The following is a 27,871-nucleotide window of genomic DNA, read 5'->3' as shown; positions in this document are numbered from 1 at the left end:
AATATATAAATGCATAAATGGTACGACTTTATTGTTTTTATTATGTATTAAGCGTACAATTTTCGAACAGTTTGAATTTCGGTTCGTTTAGTATTCATATGCGCACATTAATATGCAAGTGTATACATAAATAACATAAACATGTGTTAAGGTGAAATGTACTCGTACAAACCGCGGGGCTCTTATTATTAGTTACGTGGTGTTAATATGTAATTTTTTGTGCTACCGTATACTGAAATATAATATTGCAGCATTTCCCAAAAGTTTCACTATAATCATAAAGTTACACGTGAATAAAACAATATGCTATACGTAGAGTGTATCCATATATTATGAAATATATGTGTATTTATATTTTTAAATATGAGAATACAAAAGTAAGTATGAGTCGTGTGTGTTTGCTATGTGGGAAGTTTTAATGTTTATATCATGTTATACAGCTAATGTTGTCTCGTCAGTACGTATCTACGCGATAAGAAGTCACACGTCAAACTTGAAGTACTCCATATGACTATACTACAATTTACTACTACTATACTACTACGAGTATACTGCAATTTATCTTCTTTCCGTTAAATTCGCATAAAATGAGTTGATTTCCAATTAAAAAAACTTGAATTTAACGAATGTGTATCCCTTTGCACATTAAATACGAGTACATATATGTACGTCTGTGTTTTGTATATTTTTATGCATGAAGGTTAAAGTTGATAATTACACAACGTCGCTGATAATAATGCATTTAATATTTTCTATATGAATTTATTTCTTGTGTATTATTTTGTTGTTAACTACTTTTATTGTATTGAATCTGTAAACAGTTGTACTTTACAAGTTAGATATACAATGTATCATTTTACCATGATACTCATTCCCTATGCTATACTTCCAATTCATAAAGTGTAGGTACCTACGTATTATATTTTGTATATATGTGTTTCGTTCTCAATAGTTTACCAAATACGTTTACTCATTCCTTAATATAAAATTATTTGAGTTAAATAAAATAATTTTAACACTATTTTTATTCTGTTTGAATTGTTTTTGAGACTAATTATAAAATAACATATTAATTGGATTTAATATTACATATATACCATATATATATCGAAATTATGCTTACGAGATTTAATTATTGGTAAAGTAATAAGCACGTTTTGTGCATAAAAGCTATAAAATCTTATAATACGTGACTGTAAAATAACCATAAATCATATTAAAAACAGAATCCACAATTGTTTTTGATTGGTTTTACATCTAAAATATACACAGTTCGAATATTTATATCATATTATTTTATTTATCATGGACATTTTTTTATAAATTGTTTTTAAGTATCCTGTAGAATTCAATTTATATTCAATAATCTTTATAAGTCAACTTATAATTTACATATAATTTTTAAAACAGTAAGAAATGTCTACAATATGAATGTAATACAAAAAATAAGCAACTACTAATGTATACGGTACACAAATTTTAATTCAATAATTACAGACATTTTCAGAATTATAACTGATATACTATTTGAATTCATGTTATTTAACTCAGTATCTTATATATGTATATATATTTTATAATATATAGTTTGTTGTAATGGAATCCGGTCAAACCTTAGACTACATTGTTTAAAGAGTTAAAAGTATATATGTTATATATGACCTATTACATTTCAAGACATCATAATTCATCAAGTCTAGACTCAACGTGTTTGTCACATTCATTCGCATACCTAAAATTAATTAATTCGTCCTCTAAGTGGATTCTTAATGACGTGTATTTTCTTTTTTATATTTCAAACATTATAATAATATGTGGTTCATCATTTAAACAATCTCTATTTTAATAATATAACAAATTAAAGTTGAAATTTCAGTCTAACTTACATGGTTTAAGAACAAATATTTATTTTATAGTACGATACACGTGTGTATAATTGATACACTAAGTATTAATTGTTAATTATATGCTCAATGTTTAGAATTTAGACTGGTAAGGTACCATGTAAATCTGATTTTAGAGTCAGAATAAAACCAACACATTTTAAAAAAGTCAATATGCTATGTAACTATAAAATTTCTATGTAGTCAGAATTTTAGGTTGTGATGGAACTTGAAACGTTTTACGTTTCTCATAGACAATATTATAAATTATAAAATTGATCTATTCGGTGTTTTATAAAAGTCAATGGTTGTTTAATATTTTTTAAATTTTCTAATAATTAGAAAACAAATTAAAAATGTTGCGTTTTACTGTTATTCTTAGCTAAGTTGTAAAATGTATTTGAGTTAATTGATATAAGGTGCGACGCAGCGGAACTCCTGTGATTTGGGACCTCAATATAATGGAAAATTGAAATTTACAAAAATAGAAGCTTCCGTTAACTACAGCTAATTTTTTGTTTGATTTTTGGTCGAAATAAATAATAAAAAAATAGTGATTTATTTATTTTTATTTGAATTTATCACCTTAATTTTTTATACTTTTTTTTTTTTGAGACACATCTGGAGTATATAATTTTAGTGAGAAGAAGACTAAAAAGAAAGAATTTTAAATTTCATATTTTAATGAATAATTTTTGAATGTTTCTTAAATAGTTTTTTTTTTTTTTTTTATTACGCATAATAAAACTCCAGTGTTATATAAAGTAACATGTGTACTATTTTATAATTTTTCTTTTATCCATACTATTTGAGTGCATGAACATAAACCTAATTTTTAGTTGAAGATAATATTTGAATATTTTGTGGGTCTGATAAAATTGATAGATACTAAATAAATTTGTATCTATTAAGGCTTCACTTGTCTATCATGCACCGGAGCCTCCACAGGTCTAGCTACACCGCTGTATAACGTATTATTATTTAGCATTATTACTATTATATTGGTATTAAAATAATATTGCAATACTTATTATTTTATGATTAAAAGTAATTCAATTTCACTCTTTAACAAAATTACATTTCTAAAAGCCTACAAATAACAATTATCTTAAGCAATAATATTTTAAAATACTTTAATAAGTTTTATTCAAAATGATATTTTAACTAAGATGATTTATGATTTTATTTATTCAAGGGCATCAGCTAATGGCTTTCTTTATATTTCGATAAATGCAGTACAATTTTTAAATTCTATGTTCTATTTATAATATTTCTAAAATAATATAATTTATAATAATAATAATTTAAATATAAAATTAAGCAAAAAAGAATTTAGTTTAAAAAAAAATTAACTTTTTTTTTGTTATATAATTTATATAAACTTTTTGAAATATTTTAATGTTTTTTAATATGAAATCACCAATACAACGAAAATACGAGTAAATACAATAAACTAATTCACAGTTATAAACTGTAGGTTTCACGTAAAACAATCAACAATGTTATTTATGTTGTGTAACTTAATTATAAAAAGTAAAATAATATCGAACAATTAAAAAAAAAAAAATGTAAGTAAAATTAGATTACTTGTCGTATTTTTATGGTTTTCAAAACATTTTAATATATCAAAATTAATGTTTTGATTTTTACTTAATTTTCCATTAAATATTTAATTCAATATACCTAACTAATATATATATATATATATATATATATATATATATATATATATACTAACATTTTATATTATCTTTAATTAGATTCGATCCGTTGAAACCCTTTAAAAGTTTGCAACATGACACGTACCAGGTTGACTGTATAGAAGCCATGTGGACGAACGTATATTTACGTCATATTATGTATTGATTATTGTGTAGTATTGATTGCAATTATTTTATTTATAATTTTTGTAAACGAAATGTTCACTTACAACAATCCCTAAAAATATAATAACTTTTGCTTCTGGTTAACACTATTACAATAATATGCTAAATGAATATAGCAATGACAGCCTATTGTATGCTGTATATACGAGTAGTTTGAAACATATGCGTTCTATTGTTTGTAGAATTTTGACTTTTGATGATTACCATATCATATACAGAATAATAGCATTATTTTTCACACTGGGAAAAGAAAGGGTAGTTTTTAATTATTACGTTATCAAAACAATACGACATAATTAGAGCAACAATTCGGAACTGTCTAATTTATAAATATAAATCGTTTTTTTGTATAAATTATAATACAATATGTGTTGTGTTGGGCTGAACCTTCTCGCTCATTTGCAGCTTTGAAAACCTATTTAATGTAGTTTGTTGTAAATAGTTTTTCCACCTAGGATACAGTTGTATAAGTATATATTATTATATAGATGTATACAATAAAAGCAGTATCAAAACGAAATTTCGGGTTTTTGTTACGGTTTAATCCGTGCATAAAAGTGGTTCAAAGCCATTATTTCGTAAACTTTAGTCGAAACAAACCAAATTCGCCCCTATGAAATAAGGCAAATACTTAGATATTACCATACTTTGTATACGTAAAACATCTACTCTGCTCTGTGATTTTAGAAGTAACAAATGTGTACATTGTACATCTGTACTCAAAAGTTATTCATACAGCATAATGGGTGACCTTTACGTTTATTAATGAGTTTTGAGAGTATAATATATCTATGAAAATTTGCTACACAGTTTTCCGCATTACTTGTTTACTAGACATTGGATAAAAGGTGTAAAATATTCAAAATTTGTCAAATTTTATCTATTTTTTCAATTGAATAAATATCCATAGATAAAATATTATAAATTGTATGCTATATTAAATTCATATGGATAAAAGAGATTAAAATTAATATTATTACAAAATATTACAATTAATATATTGTAAATATATATATTGTGAATTTTTGTGTTTGTTGTTTAACGTCCAAGCAAATGGTAATACTTACGAAAGGCATCCACTCAATGAATCCTTCACTAATAGGTGGAGTTAAACTCTATATATAATTTAAAAAAATATTAAAAAATATGTAACCTATGATATATAACTGAATAAACTTGTAATTTATGTATGTATTATTTTATTGAAGTCTTTTGGCTTGCTGGAGTTGAATTCTTATCGCGTATAGATGATTATTCGGTTTACACCACTTTGAACCCTTTGAGGTCACTAGCGTTGCGTTATAATATGGTAGGTAATTGGCTTAAAAGGTTTCACGGATTCCCCGCGAGGATTGTGCTCACATTAGAAAACGATAATTATACGAATGTTACTCATAAATATTATTTCAGGCAACTCTAAATGAAGCTAACGAGGTCAATGCAGAGACTAGACGCAAGTTCCCTGTTGGGAATTTGTCGATGAACAAATCGCATTTGTATACAGTGAAAACTGTCTAAAGCGGACCCTGAATAAAATGGAAAATTATCCAATACGGAATTTTTCTATGGTCGCGGCACGTTCCTATAGTTTTATATAGACGCTGAACCTCAATAAAACAAAACCTTCTTAACGCGAAAACGGAACGATTTTGTAAGTCCCATGCTAGTAAAAACCTTGCATAAACAGGAAAAATGACACGCGCGTGTGTACTATAAACCAAAAATAAGGTATAAAATATAGATATGCACATTGTTGTATGTACATCGTTAAATAGTCATAGATAAAGAAGATAAAAATTTTCTATACATATTCGCACAATATATGTATATACAATGCATGTTATCGCATAAACGATACGAACTTTCTTCTTTGTAATTGTGAAATGGTCATATACCAAAAGTCGTACGTACACTTTTAATTTTATCTTCCGTTAATCGTATTAAATATTAAAATGCCAAAATATAAGTGTCTATGAAAAATATCAACTGATCGATAAGAGTATAAAAGGATAATTGAATAATCCGGAATTTTTCCGTTTTATTGAATAAAGTGGAAAACTGCTTAAAGCGGAATTTTTTGTTGGTCCCATGCGATTCCGTTTTAGGCAGTTTTCACTGTACCTATAAAAATGTCGATACTGTTTAAATGGCGTTTAACTCCAAACTATAAGGTATTTATTTTGACATAATTGAACGCTTCGGAAGTACACAGGAACTACGTAAACAGATAATGTATATTATTCGAAAAACTAATTTTGACGTATTTCCACTTATAAGTAATACATTATTCTATATAGAGGCTTTCAAAAATTAAATTATCGGTAACTTTTCATTTAAAAGTTGTGTATCAATCATGGTTTCCAATTATTAGTTTCTGGTTGAGCTTAGCAACATACAAATTTCCATTTTTTAATAAAAAAAATTAACCGACTAACCGTACTCGTCTAGTTATATTATTGCATACAATTTATTCACTATACCTACATATAATTTTAAAAGTCCTGTATGGTTATATTATACATGTTTATAAGATAGTATATGTTTGATGTTTGAGAAGTGAAAGTGTTTGTACTGTGAGTGCCATTCCTTTCCTATACCAAATTCGGAAAACGAATATATTTTAAATAATGTTATCCTTAAAGAATATATAATATGTACAAATTGCATTATTATACCTATCTTACGAATATATCAAATGAATTCCAAAAGTTATTTTTTTTTTTTTTTTTACCTTGTATTACCAAAAATTGTAATACAAAAATATGTCTTAAGATATAAGTCGACTACAGGTACAATGAAAATATGTGTACATATTTATTAGATATACCTCTTATATTATATAATAAAATAATAAAAAATTTAACTCAAATTAAAAATTAGTAATTGATTAATGCTCGTTAATTAATAAACAAAAAAATAAACAGTTTATTTACAGAAGTTCATAAATGCTTAGCCTGGAGTAATATTATACTCGAAACCGGTCATATTTTACAGTTATAATAACACTCTAGGATAAGCATTTATTTATTTATTTATTTATTATATTATATATTGTTATGTATACAATATTACCTTGAGAACTAAAAAAATAATAATATAGGGATATAACCTGAAGCAGTGGTATCCTTATACCTTTGCATAGTGGGTGAGGACAAACTTCATGTACGTATTCACATTTATATAGTATCCTAGTAATTTTTTATTAATAAATAATAACAATCTAAAGGAAAAAAAGTCGATGAGGAGCGACTGCCACATTTTCCTTCCTAATCTAGGGCACCTGTAAATATCATACAGAACAAATATTTTCGTGTTGATTATGTTTAAATCTTTAATTCTATATTATCAATTTTTATATGATTCGTATGCTCGTACGATTAATATTTTTTAGTCGAGTTTATTTATATATATAATATATCAATATATATTTTTCAATTTTTTAATTTGTTAATTTATAAAATCATATCAACAAGAAGTATTTATTTAAAAATCTTATTTTGTACTTCTTTCGAATAATTTGATTACATTTACGTAGTCTATAAATAACTATAACGTATACCCGTCTGTTATTTTAGGCATCATTTTTATTTTATTCAGTATCAGATACACTGTTCTTTACTGAGATCCAAATAACCAATTTTATAAAATAATTATTATTATATAACTCTATTCAAATTTAAAAAAAAGTTTAATTAAATATGATAAAAAATAAAATATTTTTAATCATTGAAGCTAATAGGGCTCCACTATTGTTTCTAAAAGGTTCTTTTAATTTTACAGTAGAAAGTGTAAAACGTAACAATTATTTATTGTTAATTAAAACAACGAGCGTATGTATAAATTTTGACAAGACTCCATCACTTAAATATAATTCACCGATACGTAAATAAACAATATTAAAATTATAATAGGAAAATTTAATTTTTTAATTTTAGATAATACGCATTCCCATTCCGGTTATTTTCTGGTCAGATATATTGTATATAAATATAATATTAAATGTACTCTATCTCATTTTGAGTTCCCTCCTACATAAAAACATATTATGTGTATTATGCTTAATAGAACACAGGCAAATAAAACTTAATATTAAATATTTCTTGGGGCTCCACGAGAAAAAACTGCTTAAAAAAGTCTCTGTGGCTGAAAAAGTTTAAAAATCGCTGATCTAGAATATACCATATATATATAATATATATATGGTATAATATATCTAGATATACCAATCTATAATTCAAAATATTGTTCACAATTTTATTCTGTAGATAGTATAGCGAAGTATTTTCCTGAATGATAATAAAGTGTTGATTACTTACAATAAAAATAAATGTATTATGTAGCTATTATTTGGGACTAATGAGAACAAAAATAATAATAGATAATAGATAATTTGTTATGCTTAAGTAATACATATATTATTTAACTACCTATAACAAAATATCTTATATTATTGGTGTAATTATCTCTTCATGGGAAATACTTGCATTAAAAAATATTTTCTAAGTCAAAACCTACAAAACCAAATAATTTTATCGTTAAATTATATTTTCAATATTAAAATGACAGTGGTTTTAGTTTTAGATATTCATACTCTGTTAATTGAATTACAGTATTGATTAAATTAATACTAAATTCATATTGTTGAGTCCTAGGTAGAAAAAATTTATAATAGCTTACGTATTATGAATAAAAAATTAGTATGTGTTTAGTCAGTGGCGTAATTGTGAGGGAAAGTGCCCCCTCTGATAATTTTTTGAGATATAAAAGTATAATTTTGCCCCCCCCCCCCCAGATAATCCAACAGTACATATAGCACCTTTTATTAATGAACTCTTATGTGTATTATTTAACAATATTGGTACCTAGTACCTGCTACCTACAATTTATGTTTATCTAAACTATAAAATGAGTTAAAAGACTTATGTAAAATCAAACAATTAGATATAGTGTATAAAATACATATAATAAAAATATATTTTAAATGGTGAGGGGGAGGGGTATCAGGGTTTTATTAATAATAAATATATTATATTGCTCCCTAGATTTTTTCCCAGTTACGCCACTGTGTTTAGTAGTGTATACTTAAAACCGTAAGCAATATCTACTATACAATTATTTTAATTTCAGAGTAAATTTAATTTTAATATTACTGTAGTAACGTAAATGATAAATTATTCTAAATTAACCGAAATACCAAAGTATTCTGCAACAATACTAAAAAAATATGAAGGATAAAATTCAAAAATAACTATTCATATTATGAAAATACTAAATAAGTATTTTTATTTTTTTTTTTTTAAACAATGTATAAAAATTTTAAAATGCAGTTATTAAAGGAATTACTTTAAAATTAATTTTACATAGGTTGAATATTTACTCTTTTATTGTTTGCAAATTAATAATTTTATTTAAACAATGTATAATTATAATATCTACCAGTAAAAAATACATCATTTTTAAATAATTGAAACATAATAATTTGATTAACAAGGCAAAATATTAATAATAACGATCTCACGGAAGGTAAATATATTTTTTTATAATTTAAATGTCTTAAGAGCTGAAACAAAATAGATAAGCGCCCTACAACTGTAATATGAGTATTTATAAGTACCATAATGTTGAAAATTATTTGAAAAAAATTTTTTATTTATAAAACAGAATATATATATATATATATATTAAAGAAATCGACTGAGATAAAAATACGATTGTTCATATTAAGTTTGTTCAAAAGAAAAATGAAAATAACATTATATCTATTTTTACGACTAACCATTCTAAATTAAAATGGGTTTCTATTTTGGCTACTTTACATATTTTATGCGAATGACTTTATACTGCCATAATATATTATGTTTAATAATATGTGTTACCTATATTATATTCTCCTGACAAATTTAATTGTATAAGTATAGATATTTAAAGAGAAATATATTTACTCGTAAATTTCAATCTATTTATCTGTTAGGGTGGGGGGGGTAATAGTAAATTTAATTTTTTTTAAATCGTAAATGCATTTTAGTGAGTAAATATATTATTGTAAAATGTTAAATTTAAATTAAAAAAAATTTAGTTTAATTATTTGATGTAACCAAATCGCGATATCTAGTTATAATTGATAACTTTATAGCATTACTGATAAGTATTACATATAGACTATATAAGAGTAATATAATATTTTCATTGTACACTTTATATGGCTATCGCTTTATGGTTATATATTTATATACCTTGCAAAGTTGTTCTGCAGTGTCATTAAATCAATGATAAACGAGTCACATAAATACAATTTTCTACAGATTTTTTTTATTATAGATTTTAAATTTCTTTACAAGACGTACCCTAATGATTTTGTTGGGTTGGTTCAATGCTATATTTATCTATATGTATAAAAAGATATTAATTGGTACTGTATAAATGAAATATTATATTTATAGACGTGTTACATCATTGTAATAAGATCATTTACGCCGGTATTTAAACTACCTAATCGCACACCACATGTCCAAATAGGTAAATATAATACTCACTTTTCACTGGTCCAATACTATTACATATATTAAGTATTTTTTTGAATGATTTATATTTTTGTAAATTATATAACGTATATTTACCTTCAGCATACAAGTTTGAGACCATCTGAAGTATTATATTATAATAAGCAGTACACACACGGTGGGTAAACTCTTACAACACCAATGGCACATATTATTACTATATATATACGAGTATGTACTATACCTATTACGTACAAGATGTGTTAGATGCCTAATTCAGTGTTCTCGTTACGAATATGTTGATTATGCAATATCGATTGCATGCGACGTTATACTATATTGGTAGTGGTTTATAAATTCAAATATTTAGGCACATTTTATAATAATATAATTTAAAATATACTGTATGTAGGTACTAATCATCGTATTATTGTGTACCTCTGACTCGAACTTTGTGAAGTAACACAACAAATACAAAACTACTTTATTAATATACATGTTGCATCAACATACTGTAACTACCTAGGTATCGTTGCTACCTACTTACAACATATTTCTTTATTGATTTGTTCTTGTACAATTTGCTTTTTAATTTTACAAACTGCAGCTTTAAAAAACCAATAACATTCAAGTATGATTTAAGGGGGAAATGCAATTTAACTTTCAAGCCGGGAGGCAAAGAAAATACTCAATATATATATATTAATATATACTTACAGTATTTATTAGTTTAGAATTACTGCATTGATTCGACAGACCGACAAAGAACTATTTACGCATGTTTTGAAATTTTTCATAAGACTGCTGACCAAATTTATAAAAGTTATTCTTAAAACAATTTTTTTGTTCATTCACTGAATACTTTTCCAAACTGTTAAGATTATAATATCAGAAAATGGAGGTTTTAATCGATTGAATTGACATAGTTTACATAAATATAAAAAGTATAGCGTCGCATACCTTCTATATGAATCTATAATTTTTCAACGTATATTCAATTAAGTATATAAACTGAATATTTTAACGTAGATATTTTGTATACAATATATATATATATATATATATATATATATATATATATATATATATAATATAATTTTGTATAGAAAGACACAACTATGAAATGTGGAAAAACATACTCATGCAATAACGAAAACTGTGAGTAGCTACTAACTTATAGTGGGTAATCTATGAAACCTCTTCATATATACTATATACTTATTACTAAAATCTCTTAATGATTATACTATATACTTACAGACTATCTTACTGCATATATATAGCATATATATAGCATATGTTACTTTGAGTTTTTATCGAGCTTACAAATAAATTACTTAAGATATCGAACTGAATTGTTAAACAGAAGACAAAATACGTATTTATACCGACGTGTATAATAAGCTGTACCTACATGAAAGAAAACAGTAATATAAACAGACTTTACTACAGTCTTTTGAATACTGAATGTAATACACTCGACTTGAAATACTAAGGATTTTATGACGGTCAAATAAAAATAAAAAAAGTCAATATTTTACTGTATGTGTATTAAATATTATTATTTATTACAGTAAATATTGTTTCCGTATAAAATGTCGCTTCAGTTGAACGTGACTTCCAGATACTACAAGATTATAATTTCCACGAAAGCGAATAATGTTGCAAAGTATTTGCATTACATTGGTATATACTGTTGTATACAGTTATAATAGTGTACTGTTGTCATAGGTGCGGTGCTTGAGATTTTATTTCGAAACACTTAAATTGAATTCCTACATTATATAAGTTTAATGTATGTACGTGCGTATGTGTTTAAATACAACAACCTCAATACATTTATTGTAAAATAAAACCACTATAACAACTGCAACATATAGTTTTACGAATTTTTTAAGTACCACATTGAGAAAAATTGTCATTTACAAGTTTCAGAACTCACCACGATATGAATTATAAAACTTGAATTAGTTTTTATTATACATTTGGAAGAGAATTTTCAGTAACAATAAAATCAAATGGAAAACAATTCATAAAACTATAACGAATAAGCATTTTCACTTGGACTTATACTTGGAAATAACCAGTGGCGTATTTAGGATTATGTCCTGGGGATTCAATCCTCAAATTTTTTTCGAGTTATTTTTATAATTTAAGTATCACGATATACTGTTGACCAATGACGAAATATTTTAAAATTTTTTAAATAAATGAATAAAGTGTATTTCATCTCATAACAGATAATAGAAATAAGCATATCAACATAAAATGTAATAAAAAAATAAAAAATGTAAAGTAAAAATGTTATTTGAAATTCCAGTAAACGGTAAACTACAGAACTCTTAGAATTATTTTATCATTTCGTGATGTCAGATCGGCCGTAAAAATTGATTGTTCAGTTGAATGACAGTTGATCATAATTAGACCGTGTTAAAGCACCGCCCGTCTTGAAAATTACCGTATAATTAAAAATACACTTATTGGCTATTGCCTATTTGTTCATCAAATATAACAATTATTATTATTGTTTACTATAGCAAATTTATAAAGTGTACAGTTGTACACTTGAAATTCAGTGATTTTATTTTTTGTTGAACTACTATCGACTGCCGACATTTCTTGAGCACATTGTGATGATTAATTTCTCTAGTTGTTAATGACTTGTAAAAACTATAATATATAAAAATAATAGTTTAATTAATCATTTTAATCTAAATTAAAAAGTATTTAATAAAGTTATCACTTTTAAAACCGTTAACCCGTTTCAAAGTAGGATATTTCCTCATATGTTTGTCTGAATTAGAAGAGACGTTACGTTTATCATCGTTACTCTCCAAAAAGCGAGAAGAGTAACCATGGATATGTTTTTCTGAAAAATAATGCGATGCTTTTTGTAAATTTTAAATAATATTCGTAAAGTCTGTAGTACAATACAACTTAAAAAATCCAAACTCTATAGTAATGACTAAATTTTATAACTGGAGAAAAGCTCTGAAAAGATTTCAAAACAATAGTAAAAAAATTATTATTAAAACTTTTTATTCGATTCTAAAATGTACACTTTAGTCTAAAATTATATTAATGACAATTAATCAGTAAAACTAGACACCAGTAAGACCATCATCATTGGCATCACAACTCTTCTAGAGTTTTTGCCACCACCGACAACTCTCTCCACTCTTACCGATTTTGTACCTTTTCTTCCCAATTTGATATCCCTAGTTTCTCTAAATCCTGCTTTATACCATCTATCCATTGCTTCTTTGGCCGTCCTCTTTGTCTCTTCTCCGTGGATTTCCATTTGGCCGCCGCTTTAAGGTAATCAGTGTTTGACCTTCTCATCACGTGCCCAAACCATTTTATTCTTTGTGCTTTTACAAAGTTGATTATCTTTGGTACTCCTGTCAAGTCTCGGATCTCTTTGTTTATTCTTCTGCGCCAACACCCCATGTCGTTATCATATACTGGGCCGCAGATGATTCTAAGTATTTTGTTTTCGAACGACATAAGTTTTTGTTCCATTTTGTTTGTTAAAGGCCATACCTCACATCCATATGTTAGTGTTGATCTAATTATCACCATGTAAAGATATGTTTTAGTTTTTCTAGAAAACAGTTTAGATTTTAGGTATTTGATTAGTGAAAATTATGCCTTTTCTGCTTTGATTATTCGGCTGTTTAATTCGATTGACCAATCATTATTACCACTGATAGAGGTTCCTAGATATGTAAATTGATGCACTTTTTCAAACGTATGTCCTTGAATCACTATATTGTCGACCTGGTTGTTTTTTGGTAATAGTTCCATCACTTTGGTTTTACTATCATTTACATTCAACCCTATGGTTTTTGCTTCGTTGATGAGGACTGTGGTGCACTGCATCACACTCTCTACATCGTCACCAATTATATTCAAATCATCTGCGAAACCTAAAATACCAATCTTGTTTGTACCGAAGTCGATACCATAGTTATTCCTTTGTATATTCCGTACAAATTTATCCAGGGCAATGTTGAATAGTAGTGTTGAAAGGGCGTAGCCTTGTTTTAGGCCTGCCACCACTTGGAATTCTTCAAATAATACGTTGTCAACTCTTATTTGATATTTTGTACTATTCATATAATATAGGCAAAATATGTGGCAAGTATTTGTCGATTTTAAAAAGACCTATGACAGCATTCACCAGGAAAGTCTTTATAATATAATATACGAATTCGAAATTCCAAGTAAGCTGATTTCCCTAACAAAAGACACCAGTAAGAAAGAAGTAAATAATGAAAAATTACAAATATTTAACTCCAATAATCGAAACAATAATGTTATGTGGTAAACAAAATATAGTGGTCCCAACAATTCCAAAAAATTAATAATGTAGCAAACTTATGGCAAATATGAAAAGAATGAAGGAAATTTTCTAGAAATATTACGAATCGTAGTTTACGATATAGGGCTTATGGCGACGAACGGCTTAAATCCTTTCTAGAAAGTAATTTACATTTAAAGTACACTAGTGTGATGATTTATAACGAAATCATCGAATAACTAAATTGTAATAAAACGAATTGTGAGTAGAGTAAATTCAGCTCAATGTTTTCAATATTCGCTAATAAAATAACCGATATAAAGAACATCGGACATGTAGCATTGTGTGCAAAATACCTCAATAAAAAAAATTATGATAGTAAAAGATAATTTAATTTAAATTATATCTACGTTAGATATAACAAGAAAAAGTCTAGCTATATTAATATTAGAAAGATAACACACTTTTGAAATAGAAACAATGTACATGTGAGGACAAGACGTGACTACGATATTGGGAGAATTTAACGGCATTCAAGCCATAATCCATAAGACTCATCTTATTTACTTTTTTTTTTTTGCATTGTTTCGCACATGCCTTAAACTTGGCTATTTCGAACTAAATGTGCTAAGCAACATGTATGTGTTTTTGATAAAACGCTTTTATATAATCACCAGCTTTTTTTCATGTCAGGTACTTATTCCAAAATAAATAGCAGAACACCCTTATATTTTACACAATTTAACCACGAAATATGAATAGTCTTATCGAATAATTAGCATATCGGGCGTGTTTCAGGAGAGATAAGGGTAATCCTCCCCCATATTAAAATGTGTCATTTAATTTGTTGCATATTATATTTCACTATGTTGTGTTATCCTACATTTATGTGTTGTTTATAAATTCTAAGTCACAAATATCTAGAGATATTTTTGATTCTACACTACTTATTGAATTTGGACTTTGTCATAATTATTAGTTGAAAAAACAAATGATTACTTTTATCACCTTTAGAAGCTCACAAACGATGAAACCCGTACTGCTTTTCTGAATTTTAATATATTTTTATATATACTCATCATGTTATCAGCTACAGGTACAACAGTACCTTAATCTAACAGAGGATTGGATTTTGTTATCTTATTTATACCTACAAAATGTTTTGAATTTTAAATTACAAATGTATATATTATATTTTTGTTAATTTTGAAAAGATATTTTTTTTTAAGAAAATGTTAAACTTAATGCAGTTTATGAAAATAATATATATAAAGTATTCATTTTCGTACGATAAGAAAATGCATTATTTACTATTGCATTTATATAAAGTAAATAATCTCATTTTTACCAACGGTTCTCTCAGTCTTTTCAGCTTACACAAACGCTCGTTTACAACTACGGATCGTATATTAGCTTTGCGAACTATTCACGAGCCAGACCAGGTTCAATACCGAGTCGTCGTAGGTACCACTAACCTCGAGAAAGCATGTCACTCTGCGTTCATGATTCTGAATCAAAGACCTTGAGTTTCGTGCCCCTAACTCTACTTTTCTTGGTATTTTCGTACCAAGCCATGTATCATGATGTTACTCGGTCTCAGCCCAACCTTCCAATTTTTACCAGTAGGTATCTAAATATACATACTTATTCATGAACAAGCCCTTCCCATTAATGTAGACTGGATCTGCGTCTGTGATATATTGATTAACTTTATCTACATGTTATGTGTAAATAACGATTATATTAATTGGATTTTGTGATTATAATATGCAAATAATGTATAGTATTATTATACTTAAAATATTAGGGAATACTTAGTCCGTATTTTCATCTTAAACGAAAACAAGTTAACAGAAGTCTTTTTTCCGTGTTTAACAAATTTTATATAACTAAGAAGTATATTTAATAATTTATTTTTAATTAAATACAATTTTTTTATTTTTATGGCATAATAAGCATATTAATATGCCACAATTGGAATAATATGAAATAAATGTATGTATAAAAGTTGAACTTAATTTTTTTTATAGAAAAAAAAAGAAACATGTTCTAAAATCTAAACTTCAATCATAATTCTTAATACGGATGAAAAAATATTTTTATTGTTAACCCAAACATACATGCAAGATCTTAGGTTATCCTCAAAGACACTAATTATCAAAATGCAATTTGTAGCAAATATAATTGAGACATTTAGAAACATTTAAATATAAAAACTCAATGGAAGCTTTGTCTTTATGTAGTCCAAATGTATTTAAATTGTTAACAATTTATGCAGCACTATCGATTTCCACTTATAAAATGAAAGATCATTTATGGCTTTAAAAAAATAAAGACTTTTTACTTACCTAAAACTATAGACCAGGGAAGTCTTGTTTTTTTACTAAGATTAAATATTATTTATAAAATGAAATAAATTAGAAAACGTTTGTTTTCTCTATAACTTAATGGTTTAGCTGTGTTATCAATCAATTGGAAGGATCGCATTGAAAGTAATCGAGAATTAGACGAATTGATTGTAAAACATAGATGAATATCTTTAATTTTTATAAATTTAAATACTTTTTTTAATTTATCCATAGAAATGTATGAGTATACTAAGTTAAATAAATTGATGTAGGAAATTGCCAAGTAAATTAAAATTTTTAATAAGTTTTATTCAGTCAAATGTTTTATATTCTATTACTGTCATAATTATAATCAAAAATTGAAGTAATAAATCTAAGATTTTTTACAAGAACATAAAATTACATTTATAAGAACATACTTAAACATAAATGGTTTATAAAGATGATTATAAACTAGTAGGTATAAATTCGTGATAAAACTATGATACTTTTGAAATAAAAAAGAATACTGGTTAGTCAAGACACCCTCAAAAAAATGCCAAAATACCTCATTGTTAATAAAATAATAACCTAAAATTAAAATATCAAATTATTTCAGTTTTTAACTATTTTGGCTTGAACTCTTATAAGGGTTAATTATTTTGTTATCATACATTATGTTCTGCCATGACGTATCCAATTGTCTCAACAATGATTTCACGCTTCCCTACTACGGTTAAACCATCAGCCGCAATCGAGTAACACTGTAGGTTTGCTAAGTTTTGATTCAATTATATATTAAGCCGTGATTGGTTTAAAGTATTACATTTTATTAGATACAAACCAATCAATATTTGTTTAATATTAATAATAAAATATATATAACTTGCGTATTCAACGATGAGTGGGCGAATGAGACTAGGAACTGCGGAACTCTTGTAGATAACACTAAATATGTAGTTACATTGCTGTAAGTTCAAGAACTCTAGCGCAAAAGTATATTGTTTAAATAATTAAACAGCAAGGCCCAAACAAAACTCTAGATTGATTGATGGCATTTTGTTCTACCTCCTTCCATTCCCTATCATTGTGTAATAAAACTGTTATAGGCTATAACTTTATTACTTAATAATGTAGTTAAAAAACTATAATACAAATAGTGTCAATAGTTGGACAAACGTAACTATTATCGCGAGAGCATAACTCTGTAGGTACTAAAAATACGCTAAAGACTGCTCGAGAAACCCTAGTGTGCCGCTAAGAAATTCTAAGTATCTACTATACACTTGTAGTTTACTACTGTAAAAGCGCGTTTTTAGAAGGCTGATTGCTTGTACCCCAGAAGTCGTTCGTAGCCATTTCAAAATTATTTAATAATGTTTTTAAAAAATAGTATGTTAGGGAAACAGTTTCTCCCTCAAAGTTCAAGTCCGGGTTGTGAGGCTACAGCAGTATATACTGCATGTCTATATTCGTTTCATGTGTGTACATATCTCGTACTAGTATACATAATGAAATTTTTACGCAACCGGCACAAACCCGTTCGCAGTGCCGTAGATTTAAATCGTTAAAATATTATAATAATAATATATTACGCGTCAGATGAACAATGACTGGAGACCATCGCCCGCAGAAGATGTGTCCCGAGCGCGGGCAATAATAATTAGGTATATACGCGCATGTGCTTACGGTATTATAACATGATGTAGAGCCATGATTCATAAATGTCTAGGTATTGTCTTCAGCAGTAGGTACATCACTACACTGAGTGTTTGGAGTAGTTGCTACTTTACGCGTAAAGTATACATTTGAATTTAATTAGTTTCTCAGTGTTTACCGTTGAATAATTATACAACCTGTGATGGGGGTGAATTTGCCGGGGTTTCCTTGGCTGCAGCCTACCCTGACACTCTGTACGCTTATGAGAACGGAAAAGGATACAGAGAAAACACGAAATCAAATCCTGTGTTCAAAGCACAGCAGTACTCTGGTCGCGGACGTGCATCATTCCAACGACGGGTCCGGTATAAACGTCGACCCGGACGCAGGGCCGGCGTGAGGGAAAGGTGACTCAGGCGGTCGCCTAGGGCGCCATTTTCAGGGGAGCGCCAAAATTGTTTTTTTACAATTTTGCACCTAATGTCAATAATTTTAATATTATTTTTTTTTTTTTATGTAAAATACCTATAACTTTGTATTGAAATATTGATAATAATTATGGTTATTTCGTTTAGCCGTGTATTTCGAGTATATTTACTATGGTTTAGCGTAGAATGTTTTATCGTATATGTTGTTATAATTCCCAAATATTTGTTATCGTTCAATCGGGATCGCGTCGAATCGTCGTGACTCGTGACTAAAAAATTAGACGATAACAAATGATGTACAAGTTGAGCATAATAAATCATTTTTTTTTTTTTTAAGTATAATGATATTACGGGTTGTTGTATGAAAAAGGCGCCAGTTGGCATTTTGGCCTCGGGCGTCATTTAGTCTTGCGCCGGCCCTGCCCGGTCGGGTTACAGGATAGAGATCGCGAAGAATCATCTTTGCGCAGGTGTCCGAGCACAGAATATATAAAACGTGAATGTTTCATGTATTTTGTGGTCCGAGCAGCCGGCGCGCCAATCGACCGGCATTATAGTAGTAGCTGCTCTGTTGCCGCAAAACAGCTTCGAAACAAATTCTACAGTGGTTCGCAAAATATTGCGGAAACCCGGCCGCTGATTACGCTCGTCGTCGCCAACACTGATAAGATCGATAACAGCCGACGGTAGTTTGTTATTATTTTTCTTTCGTCCCGGTTTGTTTTGGTTTAGTTTTTTTTTTTTAGTTTTTTTTTTAACTAGTTCCCATCTCTTAACGTATGTAATCAATATACGTGTGCACTACAAATGTGTTCTTAAACACGTGTAACAGACGTCTGTTATCGTTTTCTGTTAAACAACGTTTAAATCCTTGTCAGTATTCTTCCTCGCCTCGGTTCGCGCGTTTATTGATCGTCTCGGACACAACTGTTTTGTTATTATTGTTGTTGATAATCGTATAGTGATTTCCGTCCGATCGGTGTCCCCTCACTGCACCAGCTGCCGTTGTTGTCGATAAGCAACTCGCGAAAACCGTCCGGTTTTCCGACGCCGGCAATCGCTCTCCGTCCGCGGTCCGTCACGTCTGTGTACTCGTCGCGCGCCAGTTCGGTCGAATGCAATCCGTGCATAGGTCTCGCCGTACCTTTCGCGCCCGTCGTTGGCAAAAACGCCAACCAGTAGCCCGTTATCCGTGAGTAATAACAATATTGTGTCGATATGAAAACCGTATTGAAACGCCGTCCGTCGTCGTCCAACAACTCGTTACCTTCGAGCTACGTTTGTAGTGGGAGCTTTTGAATTCGAACATGATATAAGTAATTTTTTCAACTGTACTATGTTAAGTTTTCTATTTATAATTTATGTTTCTCATATCAGTTGTCTTACTGCAGTAATATTTAGTATTACTTTTTTAGTTAGATTAATTCTCTACTTGTTCTTGCCAAGCATACTATGTAAAGACTAAAAACTGTATAAAAAAGAAAACTTTTTCTTTTTTTGTATCATTAATAACAATTAATTTTGACTACCGATTTATTATAGATATTTTGGTTTAGATAGTTTGTTTATCGGCAATATTTTTCAAATGTTGACAAAGAATGGTGTTTAAAAAGTATTATGTGTTAAGTTTTACTATTGTAAATTATTATTTCATCGGTAATTTTATTGGGCAAGTTCAATATCCATGTTATGGAAAGAATATCATAATCTTTGTCAATCACTTATTGTATACCTGTATATATTATTGTGTTATTAAAATGTATATTCTATTTATGAGTAAGGATTATGTATATTTTAGAATTAAAAAAGTTTTAATGAAACAAATTGAATAAAAGGAACTTTTTTTTGTTATGCCTCAATGTATTTAATCTTAATAGATATACCTACAATATAATATTTTCTATTATAAAATATATTACATCTAAATATCCATCATCTCAACCTTAATTGCTCTTTAATTTGTCAATTAAAAACCCATTAAATTTGTTTTCACATTGTAAGCGGCTTTGATTAATTACTCATTTATTTGTCTCAACAGTCCATGAACATAACGTGAACATCACGACCAATCGGTCGCAATGACAAAAAAATTTGAATTCAATTGGCAGATCCCAGTTCCTGATTTGTTGCTACAAGGTAGTGTGTTTGACCGTTGGACTGAAGAAAAAGATAATGTTGAAATTGAATACGGATGTACATTCAAAGTGGACGAATATGGATTTTTCATTTACTGGAAGAGTGAAAATCGAGTAATATATATTTTTAAATATGAATTGATGGTAATAGTTTTAATTTGTCAGCGCCATTTACATTTTCTCCAAAATATTTTAAATAATTTTTTTTTTTTTTTATATCAGCATTCCATAGATTAATTTAAAATATTCTCAGTCCAGATAATTTTTATATCATTAGTATTAAACAAAAACTTCTGACAATTTTTATTAATTTTTTTTTTTTTTTAATAGTATAAAATTTAAGAAATATATATGATTTTAATTTTTTAGGATGGAGATGTCATTGAGTTATGTCAAGTCAGTGACATACGCTCAGGAGGTTTACCTAAAGTGAGTATTTTACTAACAAAATATTGACTGAAAACTTAAATGTTTTCATTGTTTTAAAAAGTTTTCTAACAGTTAAAATTGTATTGTTTTTCTAGGATACCCGACAACAACAACAGCTGATAAATAAACATGGTGATACATTGGAAGAGAAATCTTTAACGATATGCAGCAACACGGATTACATCAACATAAATTATCAACATATTATTTGTGCAGATGCTGCAACTGCAAAAGTAAACAAAATATAATTTAACCTAATGTTGTTTCATTTATTAAATTATATTCTGTAATAATAAATTAATTTTAAACTACTCAATTTTCTATAATTAATAATAGTATCATCTCTTTTTAAAAATTTAAAAATAAAATAAATTTTAATGCAAAAAGAGTATATTATATTTATATAATTATATGCAGTTGCGTAATGAAAACATTTATTGGTCCATTATAATTTTTAATTAGATCACATGTATTAATGTAATTCAAACAAGTATTTCAGTTATCTTGGTTATTAAGTTGGTCATATATTAAATGTTAATTTATTACAGTTATAAAGAATATGTATTAGAGCTTACATTTTTTATACTTTTAGTTTTTTTAAGTATTACCTAAGAAATTATAGTATTTTGATGATGTATCCATTTATTTAATATGATTTTTTATTCATATAAATTTATATATTTAAATTTAATTGACTGGTTTCTTGTATGTTATAATGTAAATTCGATTTTAATTTTCCCCATTATTACTGTTATTACATATTATTAGCATTAATAAATTATGTTTTATTATTGGTGGATTTGCATATTATATTGAATTAAATTTATATACGAAATAATAATTAATTTATTAATAATAATAATTAATTTCCTAATTTAAATATCTCATTATTTTTTGAAAATGTTTTATTTAAAACTCAATATTTGAACTACATTTTTATATGTTGTATGTTATGTAATTTCACTGTATAAAAGTATTATTTCATTTATAATTGATTTATTGACATTGGATATTGCTTTTTTAATTTCAGTCCAATTAAGAATGTATATTGATTTTGATATATTTTATAATACAGCTTAATTTTTTTTTTTTTATAGTAAGAAATGATTTAACTTGTACTTAAACTAGATCTTTGGATATTTGAAAATTAGATTAAATTATTGTTATTAAACTATATGATCATTTTCCAATTTAAAATTGATTGAGCTTTTAATATTAATCAAAATTAAAAAAAAAATTTTATAAATAAAATTAATAATAAAAATGATTTAATATAGAGAATGTTAACTTAAGTAACTAACTGTAAATTATCTTATTTAACAACTAAAATATTACTAGTTATTAAATCTTCATTCAAGATATTAAGTATTAATTATTATTATTATTTATTATATTGTATTTTTGTATAAAAAAATAATTGGAAAATATTTTTCCTTTTTTTTTATGAAGCAATGGCAGGAAGGTCTTCGTAAAATAACTCACAACAATAAGATGAACAATGTATGTGTACGAACCAATCTTATGAAACAGTAAGTTATAGTTTGATATAATTGGTTTTGTTAATTTTTATAAATATTCATTTATTTTATAGTTGGATGCGATTAGGTATGTTGGTTGATCCAAAAGGAAAAGTTCCCGTAAAAGTAATTGCTAGAACATTTGCATCAGGTAAAACTGAAAAGATGGTTTACCAGTGTTTGGCTGATCTCAACTTGCCTAGTGGAAAAGTATAGTAGATTTGATAATATAAATAATATAATTTGTATCCATTATAATAATTATTTTAGAATGATACTATCGAGCCATCAGATTTTACTTTTGATAAGTTTTATGCACTATATCACAAGATATGTCCTAGAAATGATATTGAAGAGCTATTCCAGTCAATGTAAGTTATTAATTAGTTTTCAAAAAATACTTTTAATTACATTATATTTTAAATAAGTTGAATATCATCTATGTTAGTTAATAACTAAATTAGTTTTAATTAGGGATAAATGGGAAGACATTTAAGAATCGGGATGGGAATCGAGAAAAATCAATCCTAAACTTGGGATCGGGATAATTGGGATAATTTAACAATTTTTTTTTAAATTATAAATTAAAAATATTATCTTGTTAAAATTTACAACATAATTATACTCTTAAATATGTAACTTTCTTCTAGTTAGTAATATATTATTTTGTTGGTTATATAATAACAATTTTTTTATTTATAATTTTGTATAGTTTTGTTGTAAAAAAACAAGTTCTTCAACATAATTTGTTTTGATTTATATTTTCAAATGAATTAATATTTTCAAATTTTTTCTCAAACGTTTAATAGCTTTTGCAATATGTTTTTAGTGTTTAACAATTCTTCTAGCTTTTTTTATTATTGTGTTAAATCCATCTGTTGCATCTTTAGCATCCTTTATTGCTAATTGGATAGTATGTGCGAAATAGATCAATAGCTCAAAACGTAAAAGACGCATAGCACTCACCATATTTACAGTATTGTCCATTACACAACATTTTTGTAAATCTAATGTACTTATTCATAATTTCTGTACATTTTTGAGAAATATTAATTGCATTATAGATTTATGGTAAAGATTAAGAACCCAAAATATTATAGTTATAAAATGTACAGTCAGAGATAAGTAAGATGAATTCGCTGCAGATGTCAAAAGAACAGTTTTAGATTCTAGATTTTTTAGTTTTTAGATAGTAGAAGGTAGTAGTAGTGTTGAATCATCTTCATACTTGACGAAGTTTTCCATTTTTAAATAAAATTTCTTAAGTCGAAATTTAGATATTTAAATAATTAAAAATAAACATGATACATTTTCGTGGCATCAAAAATTTACGTTAAATAAACAATTAAGTGACAAACCGTCAAGTACCAACAATTAGGGATGGGTAATTCGCGAGTTGATTCAAAAAGTCCAGTCTTTTAGTTGAATGAATTGAATCAGTGTTCCATAATTCAATGACTCAATAACTCGATATTAACTACATGTATATATATATATCGTATATATCTGTGGTTAATATCCTAGTTCTTATCAGTTCTATAAGTTTAATGTTATCATTTTGTCAGCTCATGACTTGTGATTTGTGTCAATTTAACTCACATATCTATATTATATATTGTATATTGTATTATATATACAGGGCTGTAGTCCTAAAAAAAGTTGAGGGTATACTAAAGTTATAATATTAAACATTTCTACTATCATTAGGTATTATGTCTTAAAGTAACTAAAACGCATAATCGTCTAACCAAATACTTAAATAACACAACACAAATACGTTTGTACAAATTAAAATGAAACAATTTTTTTTATTAAAGTGTTTTACTAAAATATTTTATTGAAAAATATTCCATAAATGTTGTGTGGATCTCGATTTTGTTAAATTATTTCTTCTCAATCTTGATTGGTTGTCATCAGCTGAGCGATGGTCTTCTAGCCACGACCTCACGTACATTTCTGGGTTGAACACTTAAAAAGGTGGTCCTTTACTTTTAATTAACATTAAACTTGATACGTTTGAAATTAAAAGTGGTACCCTTAAATTTTTAATATTATTCATAAAGCTAAAACGTCTTTTGCACTCAGCTGTCGAACATGATAATGATGCGATTGTATTTAAAGTAGATTCAAAATTATCTGGTAACAGTTCATTATTTTCTATAAAGGCTCTTAATCCTTGAACATCTTGTATTTCATCAACATCAAACGCCTATAAATTCTTCGTAATTCTAATTCTAATCCTCTAATACTTTCACTTTTTCCAGTTTTTATATTATTTAGATCTAGTGCTGAAATATCACTAAGCAATTAATGGTTCTCATCCTCTGACCTCGAACATAATCGAGTGGTCATTCTATCAACTATACTTTGAATAAATTGATTTAGATTTATAGCAACGATTTTTTTATTCGGAACAAGTTCAATGTCATTATATAATAATTTTGATTTATATATTCTCCTGGTTCTTGCTTAAAACTTTCAATTATTCTAATTTTTCTATTTATTGACTGTTCAGCTTTTGGCAGCATAATTGTTCGAGACAATGTAACTCATTAACATTGAAAGTTATTGAAATAAGACCTAGATCTAAAATGAATTCTGAACTTTAAAGTATTTTTTTCAAACCAACGAATGCTGCAATTGTATTATATTCAGGATCATTTTCACCTAAATAAGTTTTTAAATAAACTACCAGAGTATGTTTATTACTTAACAGTCTAATGACTTTAATATTTATATTATTTGGTGATTTCACTACAACAGAGAGTACTCGTATACGGACCATATAACCAGAAGGTATATGGCGTATACCGCCGTATACCCTCCACTACAGCCCTGGATATATATTATATATATCACAGTCTATATTAAATATGATATAGACATCTGTGATTGAACTATGTAGTTCATTGAATTGGTGATTCATTATTATCTGGAACAAAACGTATAATTGATAAGACCTTATAAATTATGAGTTGACTTACTAAATCAAATAATTGGCATGAACTGAGTCAAGTAAATTGAGTCAAAATGCTCACCTCTGCAAACGATATAAACTATTAATAAATTTCTATCAATAATATTGAAAAATCTAAAAATAGATAAGAAAAACATTAAATGAAATTTGTTACAATATTAAATTATATAATTTGAAATGGTTTACAAACTTTTTTAGTAATAATGATAACTAGTTAAAATGATAAAGTACAAATGTACAAATTTTCGGATTATTTACAGAATTTCGGAATTATGAAAATAAATTGATTTCCCTAATTTTTTTTCCAAGGTTCATGGTTTCCAATCACTCCTTGTTATAATTCTGTTTTTACAATTCCAAATATGTTAATTATACTCATAAACATATTAAATTATAAATATTAAAAATAATTGTCTAAAAACCATTAAAATTTAGTAGAAAATTAAAGACTATTATAATTTGATATAGTAAAATACATTTATATAAATATGCTATATAGTATATTTATCAGTGACTCGTTAACTTTAACATAGTTTGTTTATAATCAAATTGTTAAATACGTTTTCTAAACCATTTAAACCATTTTCATTTAGTCGTCTTGATTCAATTAACTTATAATTCATTGGAAATACATTTTAACTAAAAAATAATCTAATTGTAGTTAATTTAAGTAGATATTCTATAAGAAACTACTAAATTTTCATAAACAAAAAATGACTACTATTATCCTAAAAAAAAATATTAATTATTATTAATGGATAACATAATATAATATATAATAGTTGAAAGGGAAAAAATTCTGAAAATGATAATTATACTTTTATTGTTTTTTTTTTTTTTGTTTTATATATATTATTTTATAGAAATATTTGAAAATAAACGTCTTTCCGAAATAATTATTACAAAAATTCTGTATAGTATAACTTGTAAATGACTAATTAAAAGTTTAAAATATATAATAATAAAGTTGTTTTATTTTAGAACATTTCTTATTATTATTAAATTATAATTTATTGTATTTAATGTATTGAAAATAAAATAGCAAAAAAAAAACCAGTGAATTCCGATTTACTTCCATTAAGGAATTATTGTTTTAGACATTTGTTTACTAAACTTATTATCAATTTGGGTTTTTGTTTACAAATATTTATTATTTAATACATTTTATTTTTATTTTAATAAATTATAACTTGGAAAATAATAAAAATTATGAATATTTATATACAATTAAATATTTGTTTAATAGGTTCTTTAATTTATTTTTCAGCAACATTTTTATACTATGATGCATATTGAGTGTTGTAATTTTTTATCCTTTAGCACCCAAGGAAAAGCTGAAAATATCAGTTTGGATCAATTTATTACTTTCCTAAATGAAAAACAGCGTGATCCTCGTTTAAACGAAATTTTATACCCTTTGTATGATGAAAAGAGGGCAATTGAAATTATCAACGACTATGAACCATCAGAAGAGGTAAAAAATGAAAGTAAGTAACTTTGGATTTCTATTTATTTATAAGATTAATACAACACTTTTTGAAAATGTGGAATTCATTATTATTCTGTTTCACTTGTATCAAATTGTACTCAGTAATCTTTATTGATTACAGCTTTATTAAATCCGTGATTTTATATATATATAAGCGGTTGACTAATGACTATTTATTTGTATTATTTATACGGTCTTAAAATGTTAGATAGAAAGCCTACTGTAATTACAGTGAAAACTGCCTAAAACGGAATCGCATGGGACCAACAAAAAATTCCGCTTTAAGCAGTTTTCCACTTTATTCAATAAAACGGAAAAATTCCGGATTATTCAATTAT

The 27,871-nt window shown here is 26.6% G+C and overlaps 1 protein-coding gene across 5 annotated transcripts in view; it reads left to right on the top strand.

The window, feature by feature from the left end:
• Positions 1-27,871, top strand: part of LOC112685793 (1-phosphatidylinositol 4,5-bisphosphate phosphodiesterase) — a 40,178-nt gene that overhangs the window by 6,915 nt on the left and 5,392 nt on the right. For 4 of the 5 annotated variants that reach the window (XR_003148835.1, XR_003148836.1, XM_025557787.1 and 1 more), the window contains exons 2-8: positions 21,025-21,235; positions 21,491-21,550; positions 21,646-21,783; positions 23,000-23,079; positions 23,142-23,277; positions 23,338-23,438; positions 27,365-27,531. Coding sequence is in view for 3 of the 5 variants with exons in the window: in XM_025557787.1 (XP_025413572.1) it covers positions 21,065-21,235; positions 21,491-21,550; positions 21,646-21,783; positions 23,000-23,079; positions 23,142-23,277; positions 23,338-23,438; positions 27,365-27,531 (853 nt within the window). In the remaining 2 variants the exon portion in view is untranslated. Of the gene's footprint in view, positions 1-19,677; positions 20,303-21,024; positions 21,236-21,490; positions 21,551-21,645; positions 21,784-22,999; positions 23,080-23,141; positions 23,278-23,337; positions 23,439-27,364; positions 27,532-27,871 lie in introns of those variants that run through there. The other variant, XM_025557788.1, reaches the window with a different exon arrangement.

Source organism: Sipha flava, unplaced genomic scaffold (genome assembly GCF_003268045.1).
Source record: "Sipha flava isolate LNK unplaced genomic scaffold, YSA_version1 292_pilon_pilon, whole genome shotgun sequence".
NCBI lineage: Eukaryota > Metazoa > Arthropoda > Insecta > Hemiptera > Aphididae > Sipha > Sipha flava.
The sequence above is the reverse complement of the archived record's forward strand: the minus strand, read 5'-3'. Positions and strand labels throughout refer to the sequence as shown.